The sequence below is a fragment of the Sebastes fasciatus genome, chromosome 8 (genome assembly GCF_043250625.1).
Source record: "Sebastes fasciatus isolate fSebFas1 chromosome 8, fSebFas1.pri, whole genome shotgun sequence".
Taxonomy (NCBI): domain Eukaryota; kingdom Metazoa; phylum Chordata; class Actinopteri; order Perciformes; family Sebastidae; genus Sebastes; species Sebastes fasciatus.
The window spans coordinates 9611729-9625355 of record NC_133802.1 but is presented as its reverse complement, the minus strand read 5'-3'; the positions used below and the strand labels follow the sequence as shown (position 1 = coordinate 9625355).

Below are 13627 nucleotides of genomic sequence, written 5' to 3'. Positions count from 1 at the left end.
CTGATTATCTATGATTAGAATGGAGGCCCCAAGATAAGGAGGCTAATGTGATCTAGCAGTTATACCTGAGCAGTGATAATAAATCTTCTTGTTATTTGAGAAGATGTTTGTTTGGCTGCTGCAGCCTGTGCAGTTCTATATAGGCCCATAAATATCTCAACAACATTTTTCTTTTTCTCTTTTTTTTATTTATAAGATATATTGAAATTAGAAAATATCGATTCTAAAGCCATGTTGGATCTGGAAGTTTATATTCACTTGCATGGACGGTATATAACCTATACTCACGCAATTAATAAATAAATAAATAACAATATTAAAAAAATAAATAAAACGAGAATAGATCTATAATAGAAAATGTTACATTTCTCTTTCAGTTTCAGTGTCATATTGTAATATCACAAGGTCTGCTTCCTCGAATGGGCCACGTAATGATATCCAACAGTGACATATTAGTTCAATAATCTATCTAAATATCTGCAGGCGGCACTAGAAGCCGTTTCGCAGATCGGCATCAAGTGTCCGGCCATCAGGAGAAGACTGAAGGAAGCAGACAGACAGACTCCTCTCTTCCTGGAGGAGATGGACGGATGTAGAAAACGAAGGGAAGGATTAATGAATGGACTCCAGACAAGAGACGGTGTCAGACCTTAATCATATTAGTCGGTTGAAAGCGTTTCTAAATAGCAGATTATATCAAAGGCTGTCAGGAGAAATATTTACATGTCTGCTCTGAATACAATTTAAAGGAGGACATTTTCCTAAAGAGGCATCTTTTTATTGTTTTTTTAACTTTTAACTTTTTATTGTATATTCGCTAATGTTAAAGACAGGCTTCAACATTTAAGACGGTCTTAAATGTTCGTCTTTAAAATTTCTGACAAATGTTAAGAATAAATGCAATATATAAATAATCTTAGGAATGTCTTAATTATTTGAAATCATTTTTTTTTTCATTTTTATTTCGTTATTAAATCATCAGTTCACTTATGTTTTTGGTAATATATTCCACACAATACCAAATTATCCTTTTTGTTGGACAAAACGTAGTCACATTTAAATTCACAAAAATACTGGAATCAGCGAAAAAATATGTTTACTTTCTTTTTTTCATTTTAAATAAAAACAATATTTCATTTTATTTCATGCTATACGGTTCTGATTTATTAGCACAAAGTGATCGTGTTGTATCTTTTTCCTGTGAACGATTATGACCTTATAGCTATAGGCCTGTTTTATTTTAGCGTCAGCGTCAAATTATTCAAGCTATATTATCATTTCATATCTCTGTTGGTGATGAATTTTCTTTTCTACTTTGACATCATGAAGTTACTGTTAGTTATTTTTTTTTATCGGGCTGCATCGTTTTACAGAGAAGTCGCTCACATTTATATCACCATAAAGAAACTCTCTCTTTTCCAATAATACATTTTATTACAATGTGTGTTTATTTATTCTGAACGCCGCTGATTGAATCAATATCAGATGAAGGCGTTAAGTGGAGTTATTGTTTTATAGTCAATTGTGCATGACATTGATTATAGGCCCAGTTTGATTTTCCGCATCGAATTTGGAGAACATATAATATTCAAGTAAATATAATTTTCAAGTAACGGAAAGAGCCGGTGTGGTAAGTATAATATCTAAAGTTATTTAATAATGTTGTGAATTGAAACCTGGATCATCATCATCATCATCATCATCATCATCATCATAAGGCAAACAACCACCAGGAAAGTGTAAATTCGTGGACCTTTAAAATCCCCCTAAACACAATCATATACAATACAATACAATCATAAGAAATTTAAACTGTCTTAAATGTTGAAGACTGTCTTTAACAAGAGCGAATATACAATAAAAAGTTAAAATGTGTGAAAGTGACATCATGAAAAACAATAAAAAGATGTATCCTTTAGGAAAATATCTCCTTTTAAATTGTAAATATTTCTCCGGACAGCCTTTGATACAATGATTTGTGTAGCCTGGAGGCAATCACACTCATTTCATGCATAAAACATATTAAAAACCACATATAATAAAAATGAGCCTCCTGATGGTTGTTGGGTTCATCCTTCATATCGTGCCTGGATTGAAGTGGATCCAAATATGGCGTCCGTGTTTCTAATGAAACCCCCTAAAAAAAAAAAAGGCACCCAGTCAACCCTCAGATGTGGGCCCTCTCCTCTCCTCCGACACCCAGGGGTCCTCGTTCCCTCCCTTCCTCCCTCCCTACCTCCCTCCTTCCTACCTAGGCCTACCTCGGAGCGGCGGATTGCGTCACGTGTTTTTCTCCCGTACAAATCTTCCAGTAGGGGAGCGAATAGGAGCACACTCATATCAGCGATTATCAGCGACAGTAACTATCTCCAGATATACCAGGCAGGAAGAGAAAACACCGCAGTCCTCCTGGACCCCAAAAAACAACTTTGGTTTCACTCATCTCCAATCAGTGCGCGCAACTTTTACGCATCAAAACAAGAGATATTTGGAGACGCTCCTCTGAGCTCCGTCGCTCGTCTCTATCTGTTTTGGAGTGACACAGTTTGCACTCTACTACTGAGTTTTGGACGTCTAAAGGAACCGGACTGCTTTATCACCCGACCGTCCTTATCTGGTGAGATAATACACTGAGAGCCCTTGGAAAGAAATGGTGTTCCTCATATACGCAGCATTCAATGAGCTATTATCAGCTTTATGTGATTTGAGTTACTATTGATAGAAAATATGGTAGATATGGAACTGGAGCTCGCTATCTGTTTGTGCTGTTTGATTTGGTTTCCGTTATGGTTATGATTTAATGAGGATATCTGGGGTCGCTGATAGTCTGCTGATATCTGCACGGACAGATACCAGAGGTCGTTAATGTCATTTTAATCCATTTCATGTCAATCACAATCATGCATGCAGGTGAAATATGACTGATGATACTGAATGATCTCTATCTGAGCTCTATTTCCATGCGTAATTGTAAGCCAACATAAGTTTAACTCATACAAATTGTTTTGGATTTCTACAACACAAACTTGAAAATGACTCAAACATGTTACAAATCAGATGCCTTTGAAACTTTGCCTTATAGCTATATAGGCCTGCTTTATTTTAGCGTCAGCGTCCATTATTCAAGCTATATTATCATTTCATATCTCTGTTGGTGCTGAATTTTTTTTTCTACTTTGACATCATGAAGTTTTTGTAAGTTATTTTTCTAATCGGGCTGCAGTTTTTTAAGAGAAGTCACAAGTCACATTTATCTCACCACAAAAAGAACTCTCTCTTTCCAATAATACATTTTACTACAATGTGTGTTTATTTTAATCCATTTCATGTCAATCACAATCATGCAGGTGAAATATGACTGATGATACTGAATGATCTCTATCTGAGCTCTATTTCCATGCGTAATTGTATAAGCCAACATCAGTTTAACTCAGTTTTACAACACAAACTTAAAAAAATGACTCAAACATGTTACAAATCAGATCCCTTCATTAAGTTCAGTTTCATTAAGTTTAGTTTATTGATCACATACACATTGACATGGCATTGAGATTCTTTGTTCCTGTTTGTCACTCTCTCATCTCTGTTTAATAGACAATCGATCAATCAATCAATTGAATAACAGTAATGAAGTCAAATATAATCATATTCCTTGAAACTTTGCCAGACATGAATTACTTTCTTCTGTTCTCACGTTTATAAAAATCTCTCAAATGATTTCTTTCAGGTGGACAAGAATCTCCACAAGAGTTCCATGAAGTTATTAAGTTCATAAAGGCACGTACAGATTCTTCTGAGGAAGGGTGGAAAGTCTCTCCTCCACAGGACTGGGACCAGCCTGAGAAATCATCCCTATATATTATATATTTCCTATATCCTCCACAACAGTTGTGAAGATGTATCAGAGCCTCGCCTTGTCCTCCAACCTCCAACAGTCTCATTACGCGCATGACACCGGGAATTACATGCACCCCTCCTCGGCCAGCTCTCCGGTCTACGTCCCGACCACCAGAGTCCCATCCATGCTGCCCACTCTGCCCTACCTGCAGACCTGCGACTCGACCCACCAGTCTCACGGCCTCGGCGGGCACCACGGCTGGCCTCAGAGCGGCACTGACGGCTCCTCCTTCACGCCCAGCAGCCCTCACCCTCACCACGGCTTCTCGTACTCGCACAGCCCGCCGGTCAGCAGCAACACTGGCCGGGAGGCGACCTACCAGAGCCCGCTGGTGCTCGGAAACGGCGGCTCTCGGGTGGATCAGTACGGAGGCGCGCTGGTGCGCTCCGTCGGAGTCGGAGGATCCTATTCCAGCCCTTACGCCTACATGAGCCCGGAGATGGCGACGTCCTCCTGGACGCCGGGACCCTTCGAGAGCGGAGTGATCAGCCTGCAGGGACGACATGGAGGACTGTCTGGGAGAAGGTCCAGTCTGGGTAAGAGATATAGGCCTCAAACAGTTTCCACATCCAGACCATGAAGTGGATTTTGATTCTTGAGATCAAACCCTGAGATTTATTATCATCATTTAAAAAAAAAATGCACCAAATATCAGTAAGATAAAATAAGATAAGATGAACCTTTATTAATCCCCGGAGGGATATTCAGGTGTCAAAGCAGCAACATCAGCAAACAGAGTGAAACACAGGAGAGGTAAAGGTATTCAAAAATTATAAAAACAATAATAGAGATATAAAAGACAGAAAAACAGAGTGAATGGGTGAGCATAGTGTGTGCAGTCCGTCAATAAATAAATGTAGTATGTGCAATAAATAAATGTAAAGTATTAGTAGATCAAACATATGAGGAAAAGTGGAGCTTTTTTTTATATCACTGAAAATATTATTTTAGTCAGGGCCAGAGTGCCAAATATATTTATATATCACCAGCAGCTGATTCATGAACAGGCCTGCTCAATGGTTTCATATTTAAATCAAACTGTGGGACTTTTTTTTGTTTGATTTGCGCTCTCATAGGAACCATTTTCAACCATTTAAAAAGTGCTAAATCACATTTGGACCACTGAATATTCCCATATACCCTCCCATGTAGGCCTCCTCCTCTAAATACTGCAAATTATTGCTGTTTAAGTCTCAAAATATCTGCAAATAAGCAATCATATTTATTACTTTTTATTGTTTTCGTTATTTCGACACCCTCCCTCCAACATGTCAGTGGCTGGTTCGTTTATCAAGGGTTGTAAAAGGCAGTTATATGAGGCTGTGGTTGTTATTTATTATAGGAGGCGATAGAGAGGTCTACAACAACAGTATAATGGCTGATGTGTCATGTCATGGGGTCGGGAGGATTGAGATTCAATCAAAGTCGAGCTAAACAATCCTATATTACATTCAGACAATACGCATTCTTCACAAGAAGAGGGTCTAAAGACAATCAATTAGAATGTTAATTTAATCCCACAGTGACAGAGTTCATTCAATACACACGGAGACAAAAACGCACTGAAAAGAGCCGCTGGCACAACAATCAGAGCAGTTCTCACCTCCATCAGACGACACGACAGGTCTGAAACATCTCCACCTGAAACACTCAGAGTCTCTTCAGAAGGTGAAGAGCACGAGCGTTTGAAGTTGATGATGATTACAGCCCCCCCACCAGGAAAAAAAAAATCATAATTTCCCGCCCTTCTAAAATAATTAAAAAAATGCACTGACACATAGGACGAACTATAATGTGTTTTTTTGTATTATTGTTTTACGTTGCTCTATTTTTTTTTTAACCTTTTCTTATTTCATTGTCTCGAATGGCAGAGATTCATATTTAATTATTAATTAATTAATGAATATGAATAAAGTACAACCATAAGCAATCATATAAATCAACCGTTCATATTACATTACATTTGAAAGTAATGAAACAGAAAGACAAACCACTCACAGAACTGTATAGTACTATAGAACCGGTAGTATAATAATAATGGCAATTCGTTAAATGTATGTATGATTATGATTAAATTTGCTAATGATTAATTCGGACGGTGGTGCATGGTTGCCATGTTTTTTTTTATCAATATACCGGGGTGTGTGTTATAATAATTACTGCCATGGTTGGTTTGATGATTTGGCCTTTAGACGGTGACAAATTGATTAAATCTAAATTTTGTTGAATTATGGATGAATTTCACACCAAAATGTTCCTGAATATCGCTCAATATTTTATGGTCATTATAATATCATTATGACGTGTCTATACAAAATAGAAGTGCGTGTGTTAATGAATATAAGCTTTTATAGAATTCAAACATGATCTTAATGGTTAATTTAGGTTTTGGGTTGTTTTTTTTATTCCACCAGCTCAGCTTTTATTTTTTTTTGTGATGTATTTTCTTCTGCTGGAATGATAAGAACCACAATCACAAGTTCAAAGAAATCCAGGCAGCCTCAGGACAGCTGTATCCTGACCTGTGGGGTCTTCCTCAGGTCTCTCTCTCTCTCTCTCTCTCTCTCTCTAAATTGAGGGATTAGGAATTTGGGCAATTAATGCCAGGAGTCCGTCGTGTGTCAGAGCTGTGATGGATGGAGGGGACCCCTGGATCCTTCAGGCTGATAACACCCCACCCCACCCCTCTGCAGACAGAGTCCTCCATCAGTCTGTCTCTGATTCATGGGGGGGGGGGTTGATCATCATCACAGGGAATAGAGGGCTTTAAATTCCTCCTCCGTCTATTCATCATCGGCCCGTATAACCAGAACCCCCATCATAGGTTTTAAAAGTTCTCGTAAATAGGAATGTTGTTTATTCCAGAATAGAATGTTGTTCTCTTTTAGAAGGAAGAATGCTGTCACAGGAGAAACAGTGACGTCACAAAGGGAAGGGAGATGGAAAGAGGAGTTTGATCATATACCTTTAGAAATATCAGAGGAATATTAGGCCTATATACCGATACCCAAACATCAATAAAAGGTTGATAGTTCACTGATTGGGCTGTGGTGATACCAAATACAGCAGAACATAACTGAGTACCATTAAAATCTCTCACAGGATATTTAGAGGAATAGAAAAAATAAATATAGTATATGGCACATGAAGATCTCTGGAGTGTTACAGTTTATTTGTTTGTTTTTTGTTTATTTGTTTTGCACAATTTAAGACTATACAACATAAAAAAAAAAAAGATATACAGTGCAGGAAGAGGCAAAAAAAAAACACTGGGCTTATCTGAAGCCTCCACCTGGAGACAAGATTAATATACATAAATAATATGACTACATAACAGTGTCGCTGGTGATGTTGTAATTGAAAGGTTCAGTCTTAATAACGTGTCTTTTGTCCTGTGTTCAGACCTGATAGAGGACATGGCCATGGAGGGCAGAGAGTGTGTAAACTGCGGCTCGGTGTCCACGCCGCTGTGGCGCAGAGACGGAACCGGACACTACCTGTGCAACGCCTGCGGCCTCTACCACAAGATGAACGGCATCAACAGGCCGCTCATCAAACCACAGAAACGACTGGTAAGACACGCAGAGAAAAGACCAAACCACAACAACAACACACTCACACTGGATATTCATTGATATGTTATTTATAAGATGTGGGCTAGAAGTATAGCGGTACATTTACAATTCTGAAGTAGGCTTACAATTTATGATCGTCTATAGGCCTATATGCTTGAATTCAAATAATAAATAATAAAAAATTGCACATTTATCTGTCAGATAAAGTTACTTCGCAGATTAGGATTTTTCATTCAAAACATCTGATCAGTGAATTAAATATGATGTGTTGTTATAATTTAAACAACCCAACAATATTATAATTATAGCTCCATTCCAACAGCTATAGCTGCTTTGTCTCTTTGTTTCTTTGTCCAGGGCCCCATCAGAATACCTATAGGCTACACTCTAATCTGTATATTTTAAGTCAATATTGTAAGTTTTATATTGGAATAAAATTAAGCATTACAATACTGTCAATCTTGTTATTTGTGTATCATAAAATCAACCAAGGGGAGAATGGGGTGAATGTAATATACATATATATATATATATATATATATATATACTGTATATACATATATCCCATATCCTCCTGATTCTAAGGGAGTGTACAGCATTAAGATGCTTGTAATGACAATCTTATAATACATTTAATAACATCACACTCTGAAGGGTGCCAATGTTTACATTGTGGTATATTTAGACTTAAGTAAAATATCTGAATTCTTCCACATTTGCATGTTGATAACACTACAAGTTAGTCAAATAGCAAAACATTAACATTATTATGAGAATTTGTAATGCAAAATCCTCTTAGAGAGCATTTAGAAAATGGACAAAGCTCTGTTGTGGTGCAGGGAGGGAGGCCGGGGGTGTCAAGGCTTCCCGGCTGTGTATTTCCCAGGAACTTGCCTCTCTAGAGCAGCTGTGAGTTGCCCAACATCTCCTTCCACCACTGGGCTGTTTTTATTTGTCCTGCAGCGACCTTGCCCTTGGACAGGCCTGTTTTTAGACGAGGCTCTTGTGAAGCAACGTGACTCTCTCCCTGCTGTTGTGTGATGCTTTTTGCTCCACACTTGTGCAAAACCAAGCTGATAGTCACACCATGGTGTGAGACAAAAGTCATTATTTATGTTGCCTTTAAAAGTTGTCCAACTAATGATTTATTGGGATTTTGCATGGGATACATGGAGGGATAATTCCTCATTGTTGTACCAAATCACATACAGACATCCTGCGATTCATTGTTAGTTATAGGAACAGTTCAACTCAAGTTTCTCAAACTATAGTTCAGGGATACAAAGGTGTGAGCTGTCAGCTTATTTCTGACTGCACCGACATTTCTCAGAAAACAAAAGTCAAACTTTTTTTCATTCAAATGTCTTTTCTCTCTCTTCTATACCTACAGCAGACCACATCTCGCCGGGCCGGCCTTTGCTGCACTAACTGCCACACCAGCACCACCACGCTGTGGAGACGCAACGCTGAGGGAGAGCCTGTGTGTAACGCCTGTGGCCTCTACATGAAGCTGCACGGGGTAGGTCACATCAGGTCCAGTTCTTTCAAATCCGCTCTGTTGCTCTATAATATGTCCTATGTAAAGCCCAGGCTTCTCATGTACCTCCCCAGGAACCTGTGTGTCAAACAGCTCCTCTACAGTATAGGGAGCAGTTCATTATTTGCGCAGTGTAAAACCTCTCCAAGGGCATTGAGGTCATTGTTATCAGAGCGGCAGTGTGTGGGAGGGAGAGCTTGTGTGGGTTGTCATGACACTGTGGCCTCATGGTGTATCAGGGACTGGGAGGTTCACTCAACTAATGTGTGTTGCTGTACTCCCTATAGGTGGCAAGACCTCTGGCCATGAAGAAAGAGAGCATTCAGACCAGGAAGCGCAAACCCAAGATGCCCAAGAATAAATCGTCCACAGGTAGGACCAAGAGATACAGAGAAAGGGGAGAAGGAAGTGTAGAACCCTAACCCCCTGAAAAGAGTCTTAACAGTAGTTATTTTTCAATCTGAGAGCTCACTATTTTTTTCTTTTAGGATCCACCACCTCTGACACCAGCTCCCCAACCTCCCTGTCAGTCTCAGAACATGCCTCAACCATTAAGAGCGAACCCAACATGACCCCTTCACCCTACGCTGGCCAGACGGTCACAGTTGCCACTCAGGTAAAGCACCTTGCCATACAAATACCACACAAATGTACTGTGTATAGTATGCAATGGGCATTTTGGACACTCAGGATTGAATACCATTGCTTTCAAAAAAGTAGTTATTGAAGTTGGGGCAGTGGCCCTCGGCGTCTTCATACCGATGCACAAGGCATCCTATAGCGTCTGTATGAGACGCACCGGGCTTTCAGCTAACTCCAATGTAAACCCATCCGCATCATTATTAGACGCTCAGAGTAACTGACGTAATAAAGAGAGAGAAATCCCGCTACGGGTGGGAAGGCGGGGTGGTGGACGGATCAAACAAACACAGGGCTTTCCCTCAGGGGACCAGCGTTCATTGACACAACGTCACTGAGTCACATGACGTTACGTCTGTAGCTTGAGTTACATAACAAGCGCACATATTTTAAGCCAAACCATGATGTTTGTTCTAACCCTAACCAAGTATAGCTTTGTTGCCTAAACCTAACACAACGTTAACCACGGACAGACCTTCTGTGTCAAGATACTACGCAAAAGGTGGCTTCTGCCCAAGCGGCAAAATATGACGAGTAGGGATGAGATCACATTGCAAATGGCCCACATTCACTTTAGAACGCTCCCTCCAGAGCCACAGAAGTCATTTTACAGACAGTAGTTACCCTCATGATGAGTAGTTTGACTTTCAAAAAATAAAATCAGTAAAGTGCCCTGTGCCCTTTTAAAGTCACTTTTTTTAATTATTATTTAACACAGTGCCAATGATTGTTTTTGCTTTAAATGATCTCTTTCCTCCCTGCAGGTGGCTTCTCATTTAGACAGCACAGGATCCGGACATGTGGACATTAAATATGAGGATTATCCCTTTACCCCGTCCTCCATGGCCCCACAGAACTCCTGGTGCGCTCTGTCTCAAGCGTGAGCAACCGCGACCGACGTGACCGCCGTACTGACATCACACAGCAGCTCTCCATCCTGCAACTCTTCCTCTCCACCCTGGAGCTGTGGAGTAACTGTGTTGTATAAACATTAAAATGGGGTTCATGCTGATGGCTATATATATGTGGCGCTCTTGACCTGAGCAACCTTGACCTAATCCGCTTGCCGTACTACATACTGTAATACACTGGCAGGTCTCAACACAGCTCACCTGGACCGTACTTTAGCTTCACAAGGACACAGGGTACCCTGGGAAAACGATGTGTGTGGGTGTTATCCAAAGCACACCAACTGGACAGCTCAGCCAGGGCAAAGAATACAGTTGAATAGGACTTAATCAGTGACCCTGGCTCTCCTGAACTCACACCCAACAAAGCCACATTTCTTCAACAGGACAACGATAACTACCTATTTCTAAAAGAAATCTCCATTTTTTTGGAGAAACTACACCAAATACACCAAAGAAAATCAAGTGGAATGTAAAACGAAATGGAAAGCCCTTTTTATAGCCGATAACTGATTTTAGTTTCATTAAGATTGTGTTGCTGTCGCTGGTGTTTGTCCATATTACCTTCACCGCTTTCTGTGGCATTTTCAAGAAACATAATGAGAGCACGTCCAGCATGTTATTGTCATCGCAGAAAGAAAAGCGGAAAATGGACAGAAAATACCGTTTTTTATGGCTGTTGAACATGCTTCATTACAAACGTGTAGATGATTAACTTTTATAGGCACATTATTTATGTTGCGATAAGGACAGTTAAAAGTCATGGTGGACACTAAAAGCAGCCAGTTATAGCCCTCTGCTCACTGTTGTAGAATGGCTGGTCTGGTGAACAACAACTGGTGTTTAATAAGATTTAATAAGATATAAACAGTATGATTTATTTGAAAACCAGAACCAATCGTTTTGATTCTGACATCATTACTACATATCAGGAGTCGATCATTTTACTGCTTTAATATTTGACATTATTGAAAGTGCAATGACTGAATTTTTCATTTAAGCAATTGAAGGTAAAAACAAAACGAGTTTGAAATAATTCTAAACATAATAATCTAATTTTATTGTCTGTATTTTGTCAATATGTAAGGAAATTTTATTCTAATGTTCTAAAGAACTCTCTCTTGTTCCCTTTTCTTTTTTTTCAATGTTCTTTGGAATCTGTTCAGGTTAATAAACTGATTGACATTTTATTCATTTTATTTATGAAAATTTGATTGGTCAGATCGAGTGAATCTCACAAATATCTTCAGTGTACTTGAGATGATGATCTCATTCTGTGTGCTCGCAGATGGACTTTCATGTCACGTCATAAATCAGTGGTTTCCCAACCCGACCCGCACAGCAAGCCCTCATCAGCACCGCCCAAATATGTTCTTATCAATGGATTATGGATGTGGTTTAATACTGTTGATTAGACAAAAGTGGATATTGTTACAGTATTTTTTCATACGATGTTTAGGTTGGTGTGGTCAGGTTTGCATTTATAGGCCACTAATACCTCTTGGAGTGGCTGACGCTAGACCATTCATCCATTACTTTTAGCTTTTAACTGTTAGAACTGTTTTTACATTATTTTAGCTAAATCTTTCAACTCGTTATCCATTAGCCTGCTTTTAGCTATTTCAACTCTTTATACATTATTTTAGCTAACTCTTTTCAACTGTTCAATATGTTATATTTTAGCTGTTTCAACTCTTTATACATTACTTTTAGCTGACTAGTTCATCTGTTTAAACATTATCTGTAGCTGTTTATCCATTACTTTTAGCTATTTCATCTGTTCATACATTATAATATTATACAGTTTTAGCTAACTCTTCTGACTTTATACATTATTTTTGGCTGTTTCATCCAATTATCCATTACTTTTAGCTTTCTATTTCAACCAAGTACTTCTCTATTTCAACCATTACTCGATTACTTTCAGCTAACTATTTGAACTTCCTTCCTCTCTTTCACACACTTCAACAACAGCCATGTTCGTAGTTCTCGTTCATTATATGTTTATATTCATAATGATAATAGTGGGGGAGTGACTTTGGAGGGATGCCTGAAGCAACAGATTGTCAGCGTTGCCGACTTTACGATTTTCTCTCTTGATTTAGGGACTTTTGGAGCTAGTCAGCAGCTAATGCTGCTATAGCTGCTTTCATTGGAAAAGAGTTGGCAACACTGGTTGATTTTTAAAAATCTAGTGTATCTCTTTCTAGTCTCTCAAGATTACCCACCCTGCCTTTAACACAAAGATGTGAATATATTATTTTAATCAAATCGTAATTTCAATTTTTTTGGTTTATTACTTTATTTACTTTAGTTGAGACTGTCAATAGAGCTTTCCATGTAGGCTGGGCTATACCCACCGGCAACTGCTCATAAATGATGGAACAAAAAGTTATAAAATTCAAACTATTGGGTGATTTTTTTTCTTTACGCATCATGTGCTCTATTTACAGTATAATTCCTCGAGCTGATGGCCATATCAATCTAACATTTCCTATCGTTATATTGTGTGTTTTCTGATTCAGATCCCTGCACTGCATTCTTTGTTGGGCATTTCTGCAAAGTGTTTGTGCATTTGCATGTTTATTTAGCAAAGATATATTTGCTGATGCAAAGATATAGGCTATTTACTCCAGTGCACACATTCAGTTATATGTGTGTGTGTGTGTGTGTGAATTCATATGTGTGTGTGTGTGTGTGTACAAGGAGGGAGTGTTCTCCTGCTGGTTGCTTAAGCCGGCATTGTCGACCAAAGGTTGTGTTCCAACTCGGCTTTATGGCGGCCGGCTTCGAATTGACCATCGAGGAAAATACAGGCCTGTCAGCAACAAGGCTGCTGCTTTACTGCCGCCATGGCGACATCCAGGCACCAGTGCACCACCAACACTGCCCAGCTTTATGATTGTTGGCCAAGATGTTGCCGTCTTATCTGTTGCTGGGAGAGGCCTGTTGCAGTGTCACGTGAAGATGCAGACGCATTCATTTTTAGTCTGACAGGGAGAGGGCAGAGTAAGGCGGATGCTTGGAATGAACAGCAGGAGGTTTAGAGGATGAGATGGGACCTACAAGA

The 13627-nt window shown here is 39.2% G+C and overlaps 1 protein-coding gene across 2 annotated transcripts; it reads left to right on the top strand.

The window, feature by feature from the left end:
• The first annotated feature begins 2325 nt into the window (after positions 1-2325).
• Positions 2326-11747, top strand: gata5 (GATA binding protein 5). 2 transcript variants are annotated; one of them, XM_074643221.1, is made up of 7 exons: positions 2326-2617; positions 3728-4434; positions 7301-7470; positions 8864-8992; positions 9298-9382; positions 9499-9626; positions 10414-11747. In XM_074643221.1, exons 2-7 carry the CDS (start codon positions 3897-3899, stop codon positions 10531-10533), a joined length of 1170 nt encoding a protein of 389 aa, XP_074499322.1. In that variant the 5' UTR covers positions 2326-2617; positions 3728-3896; the 3' UTR covers positions 10534-11747. The 2 variants fall into 2 exon arrangements, 1 of the variants encoding a protein (XP_074499322.1); XR_012594889.1 differs by having other exon boundaries at positions 2327-2617; positions 9499-10209; positions 10339-11747.
• The last annotated feature ends 1880 nt before the right edge of the window (positions 11748-13627 follow it).

Bases quoted from the DNA above. Each gene is read 5' to 3' on its own strand.
- gata5 (XM_074643221.1), top strand. From the start codon at position 3,897: ATGTATCAGAGCCTCGCCTTGTCCTCCAACCTCCAACAGTCTCATTAC. The intron at 4,435-7,300 runs GTAAGAGATATA...TCCTGTGTTCAG, and splicing joins TGGGAGAAGGTCCAGTCTGG to ACCTGATAGAGGACATGGCC. The intron at 9,627-10,413 runs GTAAAGCACCTT...TCCTCCCTGCAG, and splicing joins CGGTCACAGTTGCCACTCAG to GTGGCTTCTCATTTAGACAG.